The sequence below is a fragment of the Leopardus geoffroyi genome, chromosome D1 (genome assembly GCF_018350155.1).
Source record: "Leopardus geoffroyi isolate Oge1 chromosome D1, O.geoffroyi_Oge1_pat1.0, whole genome shotgun sequence".
NCBI classification, from domain to species: Eukaryota; Metazoa; Chordata; class Mammalia; order Carnivora; family Felidae; genus Leopardus; species Leopardus geoffroyi.
In genome coordinates, this window is record NC_059329.1 from 62,306,309 (window position 1) to 62,326,790 (window position 20,482).

Sequence of the window (20,482 nt, forward strand, 5' to 3'; positions counted from 1 at the left end):
TGCAAATCTCAATTTCCAAATTTGTATTGCTTGGTCCATTCACAGTGAGTCAGCTCTCTGTTTTCACCTCTTCTTCCTGATCAAATTCTGTGCAACTTCATGCTCCACAAGCAAACAGGTCATCAAGGAATTTTTACACTTAGAACCATCTCCTTCATAGAGGCCACACCATTTTCCTCATATGCAAAAGCACCTGCAGACAGGTCTCATTTTAAATAGAATGTTTGTTTTCTATCTTACTACATTAATATCCCCAATAGAATGACGTCTGCTTTTCCATAGCACATTGAAACATCATTCCGTAGCCTTGGTGGAAAACAAAAGTACGACCTTATCTCGGATCTGCTTGGTTTTCACTCCATAGACAATGGGGTTGAGTGCAGGGGGAATAACTATGTAGAGGTTGGCAAACAGGATGTGGAAAGTGCGGGAGACATTGTGCCCAAAGCGATGCGCAAGGATGGAGAAAAAGGCGGGTGTATAAAACATGAGGATGACACAGACATGGGAACCACACGTGCCAAGGGCTTTGTGGCGGGCATCCCGGGAGGGGAGGCGGAAGACGGCACGGAGGATGAGGCTGTAAGAAACGGCAATGAGAATCACATCTGAGATGACCGTCATGATGGGGACACCAAAGCCATACCAGATGTTGACGGAGATGTCAGCACAGGCGAGCCGGGCAACACCTATGTGCTCACAGTATGTGTGCGGTATGATGCGTGTCCTGCAGAAAGGCAGGCGTGTGAGCAAGAATACAACTGGCAGGATAATGCAGAAGCTTCGAAAGGAGATGCCCACTGCAATCTTGATGATGGTCCTGGGAGTCAGAATAGTGGTGTACCTCAGGGGAGAGCAGATGGCCACGTAGCGGTCGAATGCCATGGCCAACAGTATAGCCGAGTCCAGCACAAAGCTGTAGTGCAGAAAGAATAACTGGGTCAGACAACCAGGAAAACTGATTTTCTGGGGACCAAGCCAGAAGATGGTAAGCGTTTTGGGGACACAAGTGGTAGACAGTATCAGATCTGTCATGGCCAGCATGGAAAGGAAAAAGAACATGGGTGCATGAAGACTATGTTCCACAGCAATGAGGTAGACAAGGATACTATTGCCCACAATGGCCGCGAGATAGATAAAGCAGAAGGGGATGCTGATCCAGACGTGGTACTGCCCGAGGCCAGGGACGCCCAAAAGGGTGAAGTCACCTGTGTGGTCGCTACTCAGGTTGTACATGGCCGGTGTGATTTGATGAATAGATTCTGTGTCTGAAAAACAAATTTTGTATAATAAACCTGAGAAAATTGTATAATTCTTCCTCCACTCTCTCCTTCCGGCTAGTTCTCTTCTTCCCTACCTGCCAAGAAAGAACCTCCCAGTTCTAGTAAGAGCAATACTCATGTCTTGAAAAAGATTTCCCATTAAAATAAGAAAAGAAGAGGAAAGGAAAGGAAAAGGGAAAGGAAAAGAGAAAAAGGAAAGGAAAGGAAAAGAAAAAAAGGAAAAGAAAGGAAAGGAAAGGAAAGGAAAGGAAAGGAAAGGGAAGAAAAAAAAGAAAGGAAAGGAAAGGAAAGGAAAGGGAAGGGAAGAGAAGAAAAGAAAAGATTCCCTAGGCATGATACTTCTGGTAGTAATCACTCAGTCACTCTGGAATCTTCCAGCTGAACAAAATTGTATTCCTATGTTAATGACCAAGTGTTCCTTGGGTCAAAGTAAATTGTTTCTGTATAGACTTGAGTATAGATAAAAACAATCTAACCGCATGCAGAGAAAGAAAGAAGCGAAGAAAGTGGGGAACAATTGGGAAAATAAGGAGACAATTGACAATTATGACTCCTATTACATAATAGGAGTCCAGGCTTTACAAAGTATTATCTCATTTAAAGCAGTCTTCTGAGATATGTATCTTTTTCCCAACAAAAGCAGTTCAACTTTTTTGCAAGAAAGCTAAGAAGGAGCATGGGGCACCTGGGTGGCGCAGTCGGTTAAACGTCTGACTTCAGCCAGGTCACAATCTTGCGGTCCGTGAGTTCGAGCCCCGTGTCAGGCTCTGGGCTGATGGCTCAGAGCCTGGAGCCTGTTTCCGATTCTGTGTCTCCCTCTCTCTCTGCCCCTCCCCCGTTCATGCTCTGTCTCTCTCTGTCCCAAAAATAAATAAACGTTGGAAAAAAAAAAAAAAAAAGAAAGCTAAGAAGGAGCAGGGCAAGTGAGGGTCTCTGCAGGAACTCCCATTGCTGTGTAGGACTGCCAGGCCAAGGTCTGTCTGCAAGGCAGGAGAGGATCAGCGTCCTGCCCCATTTGGTCCATTTTGTGACCAGGGGTCCAGGCCCTCCCTACTTGGAGCCCAGGTAGGAAAGAGCCTTTAGTGTTTCTTCCCAGGGTCTCCAGCAGAGTGTTCACACTGTGCTCAGAGTTGATACAAACCTTCTTGTTGGGCAGGTCAATGTCAAATTCAACTCCTCCCACCATATCGAGTGCCCTACTGACTGCTTAGAGCAGCCTTCATAGGTCCTGTCCATGGAGGACTTGTGCTTCAGCATGACTATGGATGTGGTCTCAGATATGTGTTTTTATCCACCTATTTTTTTTTTACAGAATCTGAAACCTGAGAGATGATCTTTTCTAAGAGCTCATCTCTAGTAACTGGCAGAGCTAGCACATGCCAGTCCTCAGTTAATAATCATTTATGCTGTGGTGCCAGTCCAGGTGGTTGTCTCAGGTGACACACTCAGGTTGCCAAGGACTGAGAAGAGGCATGGGTTGTAGAGAAAGAAGACAGTACGGAAAAACCTAACACCAAACTGCAGTGTGCCCAGCACACTAACCCTATTCTGACTGCACTTACTCTCCTGATATCCCTTATACTATAGCATCTGGCATTTTCAGACCAGAATGTTCTCTGAGACTGATGTTTGGTACCTCACCATGGAGAACAATATGGAAATAGATATACAGCTCAACCTCCAGTCCCCTCTTAGGATTTACTGAGGAAATTGGTTCAAGTGTGCTTTTTTTTGTCCTTAAATATGTATTTATATTATTGCATTTTAAGATAATATTAATGAATAAATAAATAATATTTTAAGAGGTTAACATATGTAGGAATGTTGTAGTTGACATTTGTCATTTTAGCCCATTTATCATCATTGTTTCCTAGAATAAAAAAAATAATCTTTATCATGTTTTGAAGGAAAATAAACTATCCACAATAGCAGTATGATATAAGCAACGTTATTTATTTATTTATTTATTTATTTGGGAGAGCTCAAGCAGGGGACAGGGGGAGGGGGGAAGAGAGAATCTTAAGCAGGGTCCAAGATCAGTGCGGAACCCAATGCAGGGTTCGATCCCATGACCATGGGATCATGACCTGAGCTGAAACCAAGAGTCTGACACCGACTGAGCCACCCAGGCACCCCTAAGTGGCATTATACCCCTTTTATAGAGACTAATATAGATGATAAATGGTCTATTTGAGTAAGACCAAAATCCAGATACCTCTGACTTCAAATTGTGTGTTTTAAACTATTCTATCATACTTCTTCCTCAAACTATACACATGTGGTTTGAAAAAAGGAAAGGGGAAACAAACTCTTGAAGACATGTATTCAAAGAGAGTGATTGAGGGCCCTCTAGTGAAAGAAATTTAGAATTGCTACATTCTGAAAACCAGGTCAAGATAAAAAGCAAGCAAACAATTTCTATAACAAAACTAATATTTTTGGAAACCTCCACAATACTATGCAAGTCTAAAGTTCTTTACGTGAAATAACTTCCGTAATCATCTTAAAACCCTATGAGAAAGGAAATAATGTTACCTACATTTTGAAGGTGCAGAAACTCAGGCACAGAGAAGTTAAGTAACCCGCCAAAGGCCACATGACAAGCAAATGTTACAGCTCCACATTAAACCTGAGAAGTCTTTACATAAACTGACACGTAATAAAATTCTCTGTAGAGTATATGGCAAATGGCACACGCATGATATCTGCATAGCAGAGGATATAAACTTAAGCCACATGAAGAAAACACAGACAAATATTGTATGATCTCAAAGACAAATGCTGTGTTTGCAAACTAAAGCAACAAACATAACAACATGAAAGCATGGAACTCATAGACACAGAGAACAGATTGGTGGTTGACAGAGGCGGGTGTAGGACGTGAGTCAAAGTGGTAAAGACCGTCAAAAGTATAAACTTCTAATTATAAAATAAATGAGGGGATGGAATGTGCAGTATGGTGGCTCGGGTTAATAATAATAATGTAATGTAAAAACAGATGAACACAAGAGAAGGGAAGCAAAAACAATATAAAAACAGAGAGGGGGGAGCAAAACATAAGAGACTCTTAAATACAGAGAACATACTGAGGGTTGCTTGAGGGGTTGTGGGTGGGGGATGGGCTAAATGGGCAAGGGACATTAAGGAAGACACTTTTTGGGATGAGCACTGGGTGTTATATTTGGGGATGAATCACAGGATTCTACTCCTGAAATAATTATTGCACTATATGCTAACTAACTTGCCAGTAAATTTATAGAAACAAACAAACAAATAAATAAATAAATAAATGTATTGCATACTTGAAACTTGCTAAGAGAGTAGATCTTCAAAATTGTCATCACAAGAAAAAAATTTTTCAACTATGTGCGGTAATATGTGTAACTGGGTGTATTGTGGTGATCATTATGCACCAAGTTTAACATCCTTCCCACTCATCTACCCCAAACTTTTCCCTCAATGTAGCATAACATCATCTTAGACAATTTCATTTTGTTACTGTGAAGTCAGGTGTCCAGTTCCACAGGTGTATCTTGAAGCACTAGAACTTAGAATTGACCTGCCTCACAAATCATACTTGTAGACATGCTACTTGTATCTGCTCAGGTATGTGGTTCAGTGATTATCATTTGTTCTTCAACAACCTTGAGCCCTCCAAGGTATTGATGCTTTCCATACTTTTTGTTCATTATCCTAGTGTCTCTGCATTACTCCTTTCTAGGTTAAATTCTAATTCATCACATTAAGCACTCTCTTACACATATTTTGCTTGCCCTTGATCCACTGACTTTCCATCAATATGTAGGCAAAACTCAACTCCTAGATTCACCAATAAAATAAGTCCTTCAGATCATTATGGAAAGGCACTTAACTAGACATGTTTGTGTTCCCATAAGTTCATGATCATCAACCTTCAATTTCACCCCCCCAACACTGCCCGATGACCCAGCAACATGATCTTATTCAGCTCAGTCTCCCTGGATGACTTTTTTTCCCTACTTTTCTTCAAGCACGTCCACCAACTCCAACTCCCTCTTTCTCAACAGATCACCTTTCATTTTGCTTCACAGAGAAATTCAAAGCCATTGTATGTGAAATCATGTAAGACAGCCTCGCATCTGTGCGTGCGTGTGTGTGTGTGTGTGTGTGTGTGTGTGAGTGTGTACGCATTTGTCTTCTACCTAGCCTTTCAAGAAGTTTACTCCTTCAACATTTAAACAATTAAAATGTGCTCAAGTATTTTCTGGCCTAAATTACACAGAAACAATTATATTCTCTCATGCATAGCTAGATATGTACTTGTCTACACCACTTATGTTCTTCTCATCTCCTGCTTACCCTTTAACCTATGTTAATCTTACCTCTGTCCTTATCTTTCCACCAAAGCAGCTTTTCCTAAGATCACCAATGAAATCCACATCCCACACTGAGTCCTTGCTGGACTTAGCAGCAGCATTTGACCCTATTCCCTATCTCCTCAATCTTGAAATATTGTCTTAATGTTTTATTACAACACTTGGAATTTTTCTTCAACCATTCTGACATCTCATCTCATCCTTTGCCTGTTCTTCCTATTTTGAGTGTCTTACGTCCTGGGGTGCTTCAAGGTTCTGCTTGAAGCCCCCTTTTTTTCTCTTCACACTTTTCTTAATCTGTATCATCCACTCCCAAGATCCCAATTAATAGCTATACATGACATCTACCAATTCTTTACCTATCATTTACATCTAACAAGACACATACATTCAACTCCATTCTGGATATCCTCTTTTGGATATCTCATAGCACTCAAATTTAATTCTCAAAAATCAAAATGAAAACTCATCATATTCCTTCACAAACCTGATGCCCCCTACTGTGTCTAATATTTCACAGAATACCAATATCATCCACTAAATGACCCGAAGCAAAAATCAGAATTTCACCATTTATACCTTTCCCTTTTTAACCCCCCATGCGCAATCAATTATAGTAATCCAATCTTTTTGGAATCAGAATTAAAGATCTTTAACATAGCTAACAAGGTCTCCACAATCTGGTCGTGTTACCTCTTCAGTCTTCCTGTTACACTCCAGGAATGTTTGCCAGAAAAAGAAGTCCTGCTTTTTCTAAAAATGTATATGTTAAAAGTAATTTCCATGTAACTTATCATTCAGGTCTCTAAGTCCCCTTTCATTCAACTTAAATATTACTTTCCTGGGTACAGTCTTCCTGATCTCTCCGTGTCAGAAAGTTCTGTTTCCAAATTGTATCCCTTCTTTTCTGCAGTTCATCACACTTGCACCACTTGTTTACTATTTATTTTCTCTCCTAGACTGCAGTCTCTGTAAAAAGGCAAAGATCATGCAAATCTTGTTCTTCCTGCTTTTGTTGTTATCATGGTTTCAAAAATGCTTTCAATATCTGCAGGATGGTGGCACTTAAAAAGTGCTCAGTGAATATTTCTGGAAATGAATGTTGCTGTTGAGTCAAGACAAAAAGAATATTCTCTGGAAATACATTTGAAATCATTAAATACCTGTTCATGAATAAATAAAGGAAAATAAACCCATGCAAACTGGCAGCCAATAATATGCCAAACCAGGAGAATGTTAAAGGCATTTCCACTAAAGATCTAAAGATCACGGTTATCATAACAGTTGTATTAACATGACTCAAGAAGTTTTATCCAGAGAAATAAGGCTGCTTACTTTTGCTCACCCCCCTTTGTCTCAGCTGAGGTGAAAATTCTTCCAGAAAACTTTTTCTTAACCACAAGACTGAGTCCTCATATTTACACACACAGCTGGTATGTAAAGGCATTTTCATAATCACAATTTTATTTCTGTTTAAAAAAATTTTAATGTTTATTTACTTTTGAGAGAGAGAGAGAAAGACAGAAGACAAGCAGGGAAGGGCAGAGAGAGAGAGGTAGACACAGAATCTGGAAGAGGGTCCAGGCTCTCAGCTGTCAGCACCGAGCCCGATGCGGGGCTTGAACTCATGAACCGCAAGATCATGACCTGAGCTGAAGTCAGACTCTCAACCAACTGAGCCATCAAGGCACCCCAAATAATTTTATTTCTGACACTAGTTTAATCTCTATAAACTCTTAAGATTTATTAAATAAATAAATAATGTTTAAATCATTGCACACAAGCTCCTGTTTGATATGGGACCTTTGTACTTTTTCAGCCACGACTCTCCCTACCCCACCTCTGCTTTCCCTTCTATTTATATTCCATTAAAGTACAGTTTAATTAGTAAGTGGCTAAAATATAATAAACGAACGAGTGAAGTATAACACACACACACACATGAAATGCTAGGCAAAGTTTACACAAAATCACATCATTCCTACTTCTTAAGAACCCAGATTTTAGAGTCAAGTAGCAGATTTGCATTGATCAGTGACTGTTTTTTCATTACACCAAACAAGTTATTTGATGTCTCTAAAGTGTCTGTTTCTGCACAGGATTTTCGTGGGCATTAAATGAGAGAAGTCCTCAGCTCAGTGTTAACCTACCAATCAATAGTGACCATCATATGAGGTCATTATTATTACAAACACTTGCAAATATACACGGATGCCAGAAACCCGCACAGTAACAGAAAATTTCAAATCACACAGAAAACACAGAGATGGAGTCCGCTCTTCCAGACCCAAGCTCCCAGACCATGTGGTCGTGGCTGTTGGATTGTGTCCTGAAGACAGCTCCAGTCCTACTTGTTCCCTTCTGCTCCATTTGTCCATCCTCATGCCAACCCCTGAGACTGTTTAAATCTGGCACCCAGGCCTGCAGACTGTATTTCATGGGGAAAACCGGATTGAGCCCACCCCTGTCTTTTCCTAGCATCTCCTTGCCTCTCTTCTTGGGTCCCGTGTATGTCCCTCAGTTAGCTGTCCCAGGATCCAAACCTGAGCTCTGCCTTTGTTTTCTCCAACACTTACCAAACCCAGACCCTTGGGGAGGACCAAGTATGCGGAGAAATGGCACCTCCGTGCAACCAATCCTCTTATTCCTCTTCCTGGACTTCAGAGGGAGCACTCAATACTTGTGGGCCCCTGAGAGGCCACAGCCACGCACCCAATCAGTGAGCTGTGGACTGCACAGGAAACACTTCCCAGGGGTCTAGCTCCTGAGACTCTGACGTCCTGAAGGCTGGGGTGATCTGCGTCCCTGCAGATTCCTGTCTTCTAGGACAGGCAGCATCCTGAGCCAGCAGAGTCCCCTGGGGCTTGCAAGATGGCAAGCCAGTCTCCACCACTGTGTGTGTGTGTGTGTGTGTGTGTGTGTGTGTGTGTGTGTGCAAGAGAAACAAAGAGACAGAACAGAGAGACAGAGAGGGAGAGGGAGAGAGGACTTGTATGTCTCTGTGAGTTACTGGGTTTACATTATAAGAATTCAGTCAGCTGTGTAAGTATATGTAACAGTTATTTTAGTATGAAAATGCAAATACATTTTAGTATGCATTTTAAAATGCATTTTAGGGGCGCCTGGGTGGCGCAGTCGGTTAAGCGTCCGACTTCAGCCAGGTCACGATCTCACGGTCTGTGAGTTCGAGCCCCGCGTCGGGCTCTGGGCTGGTGGCTCAGAGCCTGGAGCCTGTTTCCGATTCTGTGTCTCCCTCTCTCTCTGCCCCTCCCCCGTTCATGCTCTGTCTCTCTCTGTCCCAAAAATAAATAAACGTTGAAAAAAAATTAAAAAAAAAAAAAAATAAATAAAATGCATTTTAGTATGAAAATGCAAATGGGAGGAGGGGTACAGGTTCTGGTTTCTGATTCAAGCCTAAAAAGAGACTGCCTTCGTTATCACAGATCAGTCCTATGGATCAAACACTTGAACCGACATGTAAAACTCCTTACACATATGCTGGCGAGCCCTAGCAACTGACACTTTAAAATATTTCTAGAACCACATTCCTCCTTTGTCACCACTCTTCAGTCCCTTGTCACCTCTGTGACTGGACCCTCCTCATTGATCTAAAGATCTCAGTTCCACCCCACCTATTCATCCTCTCCTTGCAAGCCATAATAATCTTTCTAAAATAGAAATATGATCATCATTCCTGCCAAGTTGATAAAGACTTGAGTATAAAAGAAATCCCCATTGGCATCACACGCAAGATCTAGCGATTTCAGGCCCTTGACTTCCTCTGCAGTGACACCTCTTGCCACTCACCCCTCAAACACTCTAAATTCCATACTAATATATTTCGAGTCCCAAACACACATTAAATTTTTGCAAGCATCATCCCTTTACATACGGTATTCCTTCTTTCTAAAATACCCTTCCTATTTTGGGGTGTCTGGGAGGCTCAGTCAGTTAAGCATCTGACTTCAGCTCAAGTCGTGATCTCGTGGTTCGTGGGTTTAAGCCCTGCCTCGGGTTCTGTGCTAACAGCTCAGAGCCTGGAGTCTGCCTCAGATTCTGTGTCTCCCTCTCTCTCTGCCCCTTTCCTGCTTGTGTTCTGTCTCTTTCTCTCTCAGAAATTAATAAACATCAAAAAATAAAAAAATAGAATACCCTTCCTATTCTTTTCTGGCTGACTCAGCCTAAAATTTAGCATCACCCATTTGGAAAATCACCCCTCACCCCATCATGCCCCCTGACTTTATGCCTGCCTTAGCACTAATCACACTATGTTACAATGATCTGTTTAACGTTTTGTTTCTGCTTCTAGAAGGCAAGTTTAGGATCTTACTCCTGATGTTTGCCATCAGATTTCTATGGTTGTTCACAAAGTAGGCATTCAACTATGTTCTCAATTATTAGTAGTTAAAGCAATATTATAGCATCTGTTTTTATGACACTTATTTTATAGCATTTTATACATTGAAGTCACTATTCTAATACCAATTAGAAACTAATTTTACATTGCTCAATGCATCTGGAAAAGGCCTGAAATGTATACCTGTATTTTTACAAATATCCCCACTCCCTAATTACCCATCTCTTCACAAACTCTTCATGGTCACTGTCTTCCTAAAGTCATAGCATAATACAGAGAAGAAAAGAGATAAGACTAATTGCCGAATCTTAAGAAACAATTAATTTACAGTGATATAAAAAACTCAGATTAAAGTAGAATATTTTCAGAACTGTACATTACAGGAAAACCTCTTTTATTGTAACAGTTCTATAGTCTTCTTTCAGTTCAAACCCCTACCTTATGCCAGTTTCTTTTTCAGAAAACTTTACATCCTATGACAAGTATGATTAGTAGGGAAGAAATAAAGAATTGTGGCATCTAATTGCTGTCCTCGATTTACTTTTGTTCTTGGGGAAGGGCTTGCCATGTTTTCTATGAATGCTTCATTTATTCATATAGCATACTTTGGGAAACAGTTGTTATTCTGAGTAGAATCAATGGTGCCAGACACAGTATGGGTATCATGATTTATATGTGGAGCCTAGGGCATTTGAATGTGGATAGCCTGGTGTACATAGGGGCCCCCAAGGTCAGATGACAAAGCATCATGAAGACAAAGAATTCAGGTTATAAATATAAACAAGAATGGTGGTTTCATAATATGTTCATAGAGGCGCCTGGGTGGCCCAGTTGGTTAAGTGATTAAGTGTCTGAATCTTGATCTCCACTCAGGTCATGATCTCATGGTTTATAAGTTGTAGCCCCACATCGGGCTCTGCACTGACAGCATGGAGCCTGCTTGGGATTCTCTATCTCCCCCTCTCTCTCTCTCTTTCAAAATAAATAACTAAACTTAAAAAAAAAGTATGTTCACAAATTTTATGATACTCCTCTCTTCAAGGGATAGAGCTTAATTCCCCTCCAGTTGTGTATGGGTTGGACTTAGTAATTCATCTCTAACAAATAGCATATGGTGGATGTGTGCCTTCTGAGAGCAGGCTGTGGAAGACATTGAAGGTTCCTTTTTTGCTATCTCTCCTGAATTGCCCACTCTGGGAGAAGCCAGCCTTTGAGACAGGACATTCAAACCACCTGCCTGAGGAGGAGCTGAACCATTTTTTTTGTTTTGTTGTGTTTTTGTTTTTGCTAACAAACAGCGCTACCTAGTGATCGTCTTGGAAATAGCTCCTCGGCTTCAGCCAAGCCTTCCTATGTCTGCAACCCCAGCAACATCCGGACTGCAACCAGTAAGAGACCCAAGACAGAACCTTCTAGGCGGGCCGCTCCTGAGTTCTTGACATACAGAGACTGTGATAATGTTTATTGTTAACTTGTGAAGTAACTTCTTACACAGTATAGATAACTGATATGAAAAGGAACATAGGTTATCCTATAGTCCTACCTGTGGATAAGGAATTAAAGGTCAGGACATTGTAACTGCTGTTATTAGCCACTGGGCTACTTAACGATAATCCACTGTAATTCTATTTAAATCACTCCCTTTGAAACTTACCTCAGCAAGGGAAGTCACCAGTATGTGTGAGATACAGTAAGCACCAGGTGTGATATCTGTAAAAGGATTGCAGGATCACTTTCTTCACACAACAAACATTTATGACGGTAAGAATAATATGTCAAGCTCAGGAAACCAGGCATTATGCTACACCCTGGATATTCAGAAATAAATATCAGTATTTCACTTGAGGACATGATCTACTAAGCTCAACAGGCTTGTAAAAATGAAATTTCAATACAGAATGAGACTCATAGGAAACCCAAAGATGTGCATGGAAACTGCATGGAGGAATAATACCACAGTCCAGGGATAAGAAAAGATCTTGAGGGGCAAGTGAACTTAATATGAGTCTTGAGGATGGAAAAAAGTTAAAGGAAGACAGAAAAAAAAAAAAGACACTTCAGGCCAAGAGACCAGCATGTGCAAAAGATTAGAGGTGTAAGGGGATACGACGTGCTCTGGGACATGGGTGTCACTTAGCAGACCCGGGGACATTCTGGGTCATGTGTGTTACGTATCAGACTCAGGTACATTTACTAAAGTGCTGAGAAACGAAACTAGCCTGAGGGGCAGGCAACCAATCAAGCAGGCAGTGCATCAATACAGATATACTGAGCCCCTGCTAGGAGCAAGGCACTCTGCTAGCCACCAGAAGATATAATACCTCTCCTCATGGAGCTTTCAGTTCATGGAGGAGGAATATATTCTTCATATTATCAACAGAGTATATGTGTAAAAATAATCACTACCTTTGATAACTGTTATGAAAATCTGTAGGATGTTATGCAAGTCAATTGACAGAGGTCAATTGACCTGAAAACCCCAGGTCAGACCTGGGGAAGATGAGAAAAGATTCTGTAAGAAAAGTATTTTAAAAAGGATGTCAATTTTAACTAAAAGCTAATAAAATAGGTAATATTTACTGGGTTCTTGGTTTATGTCAAATACAGGGCCAAATCCTTTAGAAACATTATCAGATTTTGTCCTTCCTCCCTCCCAGTGAGGTAGATCTCCTTATTGTTTCCATATTACAGACATGAACAATGATACACAGAAAGTTCTTCCAGTTGCTCAGCTGCTTAACAGAGAATTTCCTATCTTAGATAGTCTGGCTCCTGAACCCTACTTCAACTTCACATTACACTACATTGTCTTCAGTAGGCCCAAGGAAAAGGGGACAACGTTCCAAACACGGAGAAAAGTATATGCAAAGACCCTTAGGCAAGAAGGAGGAAGATGTGAATACAAGCTCCTTGAAGCAAGTATTTTGTTTTCAGTTGGGCTCATATACTTAAACAAAATTGAATAGGAGTATAACAAGTTATGAGCAACAGATGCCATTTTTAGTAAGTCAATAGCCTGTTCACAGAACCATCTTGAAAGATGACATTCAGCTTAGTGGGTGCATTCCCTGCCCCAGCTTCCCATTCTCATGTATGCATTCACCCAACCACCGTCTGTTGGTGAAGTCTATGGGACAGCATGGAGGGGGCAGTGAGGAGAAAGGCTTGAGGCCAAGCACTGACTGCTGGCTGCAACGTACAATTCCAGCAGGCCCATTGGATGAATTAAATATCCAGGCTCCAGTCTCCTTGTGTGTGTGTGTGTGTGGAGATCTCCCCAGCTCACAAGGTTTGAAAAGTGATTTGTGATGCTGTATGCAAGGTATTTTGCACATTGTTTGGGACATTACAGGACAATTGCTTTTCAATTGTTTTATTTTATTCTAGTAACTGTGTAACAGAGGCTGTGGATGCAGATATGGCCGAGGCATTTTTTTTTTTTTTTTTTTTTTTTTACTGTACTCAGGGAGAGCACAGATTCCTGGGGAAGCAGGCAATTCCAGGACAGAGTGATGAGATAATATGACCTTAAAAGGCACTGGGAGCTGTGAGGACACAGAGGAGGGTGCTGATATAATTAAAGGAGAGAGCAAGATGGTGAAGAATTTTACATTCAAGCTGTGTTTTCAAGGAAAACCAGGCAAATCATGGGATGAAAACCGTGCTAGTCAGAGTGAACATTGTTTCAAATGTGCAGCAGCAGGTGAGAACATGGTGAGAGTGGAGAAACAGCTGGAAGTGGGCGAGGCTTAGAGGGATCTGGGAGATCACAAGAGCTTGGAGAGGGCAGCAAGAAACTGCCCCTTGTGTTCCGGAGCTTGGATCTTATTCTCAAGGCTACGGGATGAATGGGTTCGTGGAGGGTTTTGCTTGGGAGATGACAGAATAAAATTGATACAGGAAAGTCCATGGACTTACTGGTGGACTGGAGCAAGATGCACTTGGAATGAAGCTTTAAAGGAGCAAACTTAGTCTGAGGATTTTCACTGGAGTCCAGGCAGAGATGAGGAGGAGCTAGGTGGGCTCAAAGGACACAAGAATGAATTAAATAATGCCGCCTCCAGAACCGGGGCTCAAATGAGGCTAGGGAGGTGTGGAGGATGCAAATGTTAAGGCTGAATTCACTCTCAAGGTCTTAGGTGTTCTCTTAAATTTTCTGCCCCAGGCACTTTGATGGGGCTCAAGGTCTTCTTGCCAGTTCAGCAGGAAAGGAATGAAGTATTTTCTTGACTCGTTTGTCCCTGTCTGCAGTTTAAGGGGAGGCAGGACCAGGAACCAAGTCCCAGGGGTCCCTCGGGATTTTCCGAGAACAATACATGATCCTAGGCTCATTCTGCCTTTTATGCAGTGGGAGTCTCCCTTCTGTTGAGGAAATGGATGGAAGTTTACCGAGCTAGGTGGCGCAGCTAACAGGTGGACCGTTGTCGATGAACTTGGACACAGACACGTAGCAGTTACTGTAATCACTTGCATTGCAAGAAGCCATTCCTGTGTCTGTGGACTGGCCACATGAACCGGAGGTTAAAGGAAGCAAGTATTCAGTGTACGTTTTTGACTACCCTTCCTCAGGATCTTCATTCTCTGGATCTGCATTTCCCCTCTGCTCTCCTTGCAGCAATTTCTCCCTACCTCTAGGCTCAGCCTCCTCTTGCTCTTTCCAAGAGTAATAATAACACCTGTACCTTGCTCTCTGAGCCTCCCACAGTGATATTTTAGATGGTCTCATTCTAGTTTGTTACTCACAGGAGAGAGCACGATGAGGACACCAGCTGTCCACCCCGGAAGGAGACGGTCTCTTAACAGGGTCTATTTGAAGAGACTGTTCTGATCTTTTAAGCCCTAGGTGGGACTCCAGATCTGAGCTGTGCCTGAGTAGGTGGTCTGGGGAAAGGGAGCTCTTGATAGATCAGGGAAGTAATGGATTCTATGGTTGCTCTTCAAATCTTATCCTCTGTGGGTGGCTAAACCCTGACTTTGACTTATTGGTTGCCTGTCTATGAAGTCTGGGCTCACGCCCACAGCTTCTTCTATTTTAAAAGCATGAAACACCACATGAGACATGTTATTTTGTTCAGCAAGTCAATCTTTGTAAGTAAGGAAAATGGTCTGATTTTTAACATTGAATAATATTAGGAAGATATCTTTATATGAAGTAAAGAACAAGTGTATTATGTATTGCTCTATACACACCTCTTTTCTTCGGTGAATGTAATTCGCTATTCTTTTCCATGCCAATTTATGGTGCCAATGAATATTTCAAGTGATGGTAATCAAAACCAGACTTACCAGCTTATTTTAAACAGTCCAAGGGCAACTATAGATGGGTCATTGGCCTGAAGCTATCCCAACAGAATGTTAGATTACTGTGGATTAGAAGGGATTTTGGGAAAATCCTCTAAAGATGGAAGATATGGGGGTGCCTGGTTGACTCAGTCAGTTAAGCTTCCTACTTTGGCTCAGGTGATCTCACGGTAGGTGAGTTCACACCCACATCACGCCCTGCACTGACAGCTCTGAGCCTGGAGCCTGCTTCGGATTCTGTCTCCCTCTCTCTCTGCCCCTACCTCTTTCTCTCTCTCTCTCTCTCTCAAAAATAAATAAACGTTTAAAAATTTTAAAGGTGGAAGACATAAATAACTTAAAAAATTTTTTTTATGTTTATTTATTTTTGAAAGACAGAGTGTGAGTGGGGGAGGGGTAGACACACACACACACACACACACACACACACACACAGAATCCAAAGCAGGCTCCAGGCCCCAAGCTGTCAGCACAGAGCCTGACACGGGGCTCAAACCCATGGATCACGAGATCATGACCAGAGCCGAAGTCAGACACTTAACCGACTGAGCCACCCAGGCGCCCCCAAATCAAATAACTTTTAATGAAAGCTTGCACTTTTAGTGCTCTCTTTAATAACAACAAAACGACTTCATCAAATTATTGTCATATATTTTACAATAGTAAAACAATATACTTTTCCATATAATAGAAAACAGAAACTATCAAGACAAAACAAAAATAAAATAAAATCACCTATTAGTTTACTACATGGATATCACAATAATTATTTCCATGTTTTATCCCTCAGAAATCCTATCTATGAAAATATGTATTTTTATGTACCATTGATATTGTTCAACAATGACATTAAGCATAAGCATTTTGTGAACTTTTTAAAATTTAATATCAAGTGGCAAATATTAAGTGTGATTCATTTTTTAAATAAAACTAATTCAGCTATCTTTGTGTATAAGCTGATATTTCCTGACGCAGAATGAGAAGGTTTTTCTTTGTTAACAAGAAAATTAATTTTGTTTTTTAATGAAAATTAACTTGCTTTTTAGTGAAGATTTTAGGCTATTCAAAATGAGGGCAGGATTGGACATTTTATTTTGACTTTCTTTAAGGAGTATAGTATATTCCATTATCTCTTACCATTTCAGTGATCAAACCCATTTAGTACGAGGTGGATGGTTACTGAAAAATCTCTGGGAAGAGAGCTTTGAGGAAAGTCAACTGTGTTACAATCCCTGAAGGATAGAACTTTCTTGTTTACTAGTTTTATTCAAATTCAGTGCTTGCACCATATGAAATAAAACGTGAAGGAATTAAAAACCAACGAAGAAAGGAATGATCAAATCTATTTTTTTCTAAATTTTTTTTAATGTTTCTTCACTTCTTGAGAGACAGAGACAGAGTGTGAGCAGGGCAGGGGAAGAGAGAGAGGGAGACACAGAATCCGAAGCAGGCTCCAGGCTCTGAGCTGTCAGCACAGAGCCTGATGCAGGGCTTGAACTCACGAACATAAGCCGAGTTGGATGCTTAACCGACTGAGCCACCCAGGTGCCCCCTCTTTTTTTATCAAATCTATTTTTATTTTTTTTTTTCAACGTTTATTTATTTTTGGGACAGAGAGAGAGCATGAACGGGGGAGGGGCAGAGAGAGAGGGAGACACAGAATCGGAAACAGGCTCCAGGCTCTGAGCCATCAGCGCAGAGCCTGACGCGGGGCTCGAACTCACGGACTGCGAGATCGTGACCTGGCTGAAGTCCGACGCTTAACCGACTGCGCCACCCAGGCGCCCCTATCAAATCTATTTTTAAAGGAGTTTAAATAAGAAGCGGTTGGTAGCGGCATCCAGTTACTTCTATGATTTCTGTTTTTAATTTCCTCAAGTTACTTATTTCTGATCACATTTCTTTAAAGTAATGAAGGTAGGATGTATTAACAAAGAAAACTGAGATAGAAACAATGTTTTGAATAATCTGGGTGAAAGCCTCATCCTGAGTTTCAGAAAAGTACTGTGCTGTAAACAACTCCATCTATTCTCAAGTAGCAGCATCCCCACCTGTAATGATGGTGGTTCGTAATTTAATAAAATCTTTCACTATTGAAACTTCACAACAAAGGATATCTGTAATCAATGGTTAGTAATTTATTTAACAAACACAAAACCCCTTTACTGGCACCGTGTTTGTATAAACTATACCCTGATACACAAGATTTCTATTTTACAGGATTTGAACTCCTTTTCCCTTTTATGAATGTGGAGCTATCTCTATACATATTGTAGGTTATTAACAGATGTTTAGTTGATCAATAGATCAATAGTTGATTAGGTAAATATATGTGCCAGATAACAGGATTGTTGTTTAACTAGTTCAATCAGAAAAAAAAACTCTTGTTTTTATTTGGTTTTTAATATTCTTTACAAAAATGTATAATTTTCTTCCATTTCTTAAAATGTTTAGTCAGAGACTACAAATTATTATTACAAGTTTTAAAATTTTGCATGACCATCATTTTTCATTTATGACCATTGTGTGAGAAAACAGTACCAGGCTCAGGATTTTCCTCGGAAGCATCTTTATGAAATTCTTTGATCTTACTTTGAATTTTTAGAACCTTTCTCCACAATGTAGAATACTACACACAATTAGGTCTGCGTCGGAGAAAAGTTACTAATGGAAATTTTACATGGCAGATGTCTGAGTCCATTAACTAATAAATATATGCTAGTTGATTGTGAAGGGCTAGCTCTCAAACTTTCTTTCTCCTTATAGACAAGTGATGAAGGTCCCATACCATAATTCAGGCATGGTTGATCCCAATGACTCCACTGTCAATTATGATATGTTTGTCCTCAATGTCATCCCTGGCCTGAAGAAGCTGCACATGTGGATCTCCATCGCCTTCTGCCTGATGTACCTGGTGTCTGTGTCAGGAAATGTTATCCTGATCTGTGTGGTGGCAGTGGAGCAAAGTCTTCATGAACCTATGTACCTCTTCCTCTCTGTGTTGGCTTTTTGGGATCTGATTCTATCCACATCCACAGTACCCAAAGCCCTGAGCATCTTCTGATTTGATGATGTGGACATCTCTTTTGGTGGCTGTATAACCCAGCTCTTCTTTATGCATTTTGCCTTTGTGGTGGAATCAGGCATTCTCTTGGCCATGGCTTTTGATCACTATGTGGCCATCTGCTACCCACGGAGGTACACCATCATTCCTAGCCATGGTGTCATTGGCAAAATAGGGCGTGTTGTAGTGCTCAGGAGTTTTGCAACTGTTTGCCCCGTTATCTTTCTAGTGAGGCACCTGCCCTTCTGCCAGACAAACATCAATTCCCACACGTTCTGTGAACACATGGGGCTGGCTAAGTTGGCTTATGCTGATATCACCGTCAACATTTGGTATGGAATCTCTGTGTCATTACTCAGTGTAACGCTAGATATGGTGACAATAGTCGTCTCCTATAGGCTCATTCTCCAGGCGGTCTTCAGGCTGCCATCCCATGATGTGCAGATGAAAACACTCAGCACCTGTGGTTCCCATGTCTGTGTCATCCTCATGTTCTACCTTCCTTGGATTTTCACTGTCATTGCTCAGTACTTTGGCCGAAAAATCCCTAAGCATGTGCACATCCTGTTGGCTGATCTCTATGTTCTCGTTCCCCCCGTGATGAACCCAATTATCTATGGAGTAAAGACCAAACAGATCCGTGAAAGAGTGGCCCTTGTGTTTTCTTCAAAAAGGAAGTGTTGCTAAGGATGATTGGCTCTCATTGTGATTTTGTAAAGGTGAGGAGGAAGGATCCTATTTAAAAAAGCAGACAGATAAGTTGTCATTTAGGATAGACTCTACCTGCTATGGAATTAGTTTTTTTTTTTTTTTTCATTCAATAGAAATGACCCAAATTGTATGAGTCCCTTATTTCAAAGGTAAACAGGTTCTTGAAAACCTGTGTATTCATAGGCATAAAACTACTATTTTAAATGTCTATAGGGTTCTTCACTATTTACTAGTAACATTTCTATTTCTATCAAACAAAAATAAGATTCATAGAATACATTTCTATGTGTCCTTCCCAACTGCTATATTAAATACAAATGAGAGTGAACAGGGGCGCCTGGGTCCCTCAGTTGGTTAAGCCTCTGACTTTGGCTCAGGTCATGATCTCACCATGATTCCTAAGTTCAAGCCCTACATTGGACTTTCTGCTGTCGATGCAGAGCCTGCTTTGGATCCTCTGTCTCCCTCTCTCTCTGCCCCTCCCTCACTCTCAATCTCCCACTGTCTCAAAATGAATAAACATTAAAGAAAACAAACTAGAGTGCACACCTTAAATAAGGGAAATGTTGAGGTTCCCTCTTCTATCTCATTTTATTAACAGAAGAACACCTTCACAATCTCATTACACAAATGGGAATATTTGATGATGCAATCCGCACAAAGGAAATCTTTACTGCTGTGAGTATGTGATTTAGGAAGAGAAAAAAAGGACAAGGCAATTAAGTGTTTGGAAAAACGAACTGCCTTGGATGCTGGGTGTCCTGTGCAACCCTTCTAATCTGCACTGGAGTAACCCTCTTTTCAGACTTCTTAACATCTATCTCACAGGGTTGTGGTATGAAGAGCCAAACAGAAACTGAACACTAGAGCACTTTAGAAATTATAAAATGCTGTACAAATGTGTTGTGTCACTGCCGTTAATGGCATTAAGTTCCCTGGTTTGAGCTTTCACCCTGCTTATGGCCAAAGGTTAAGAACAAAACAAAGCAAAAAAAACCCCGTCCTTTGTCTGCAGCAAAGTCCTTCTATCTCCTGCCTCCCTTCTTTTCCCAGCAGGGTGAATCTAGCCACAGGGAGGTGTCCTCTCAAGGCTTGTCCCTATCAGAGGTGCGCCACCCACTTCTGATGGGGGACGACGACGACAGACACTATTCAGCTACTCAGGCTGCACTGTCCCTATTCCAGGCAGTGTGGGCTGGCTTCCTACTTCCTTCAGAAGCCCATCTAGGAATTTTCAAGGAAATTCTACCTTGCTCCAGAACCACAGAACTTCCTTCTCAGCTGTCTGCTCAGATTCCTGGCGTTTTGTGGGTATAGAGAAAGTATTTTTGTTTTTCCTGAGCTGGGTTTTCTGAAGAACTTTTGCCAAAATCTTGGCATCCTGGGCTAAGAGCAAGTCTTGGGAAGTTAA

At 41.2% G+C, this 20,482-nt stretch overlaps 2 protein-coding genes across 2 annotated transcripts; one reads left to right on the plus strand and one right to left on the minus strand.

Annotated features, from left to right (window-relative positions):
• Positions 1–294: 294 nt before the first annotated feature.
• On the minus strand, positions 295–1,245 carry LOC123602524 (olfactory receptor 52H1-like). The gene has a single exon (XM_045487009.1). The coding sequence runs from the start codon at positions 1,234–1,236 to the stop codon at positions 295–297; it is 942 nt and encodes a 313-aa protein (XP_045342965.1). The 5' UTR covers positions 1,237–1,245.
• Positions 1,246–18,096: 16,851 nt separating this feature from the next.
• On the plus strand, positions 18,097–19,047 carry LOC123602525 (olfactory receptor 52B2-like). The gene is given in 1 exon segment (XM_045487010.1): positions 18,097–19,047. A coding segment is annotated over 1 exon segment (951 nt).
• Positions 19,048–20,482: the final 1,435 nt, after the last annotated feature.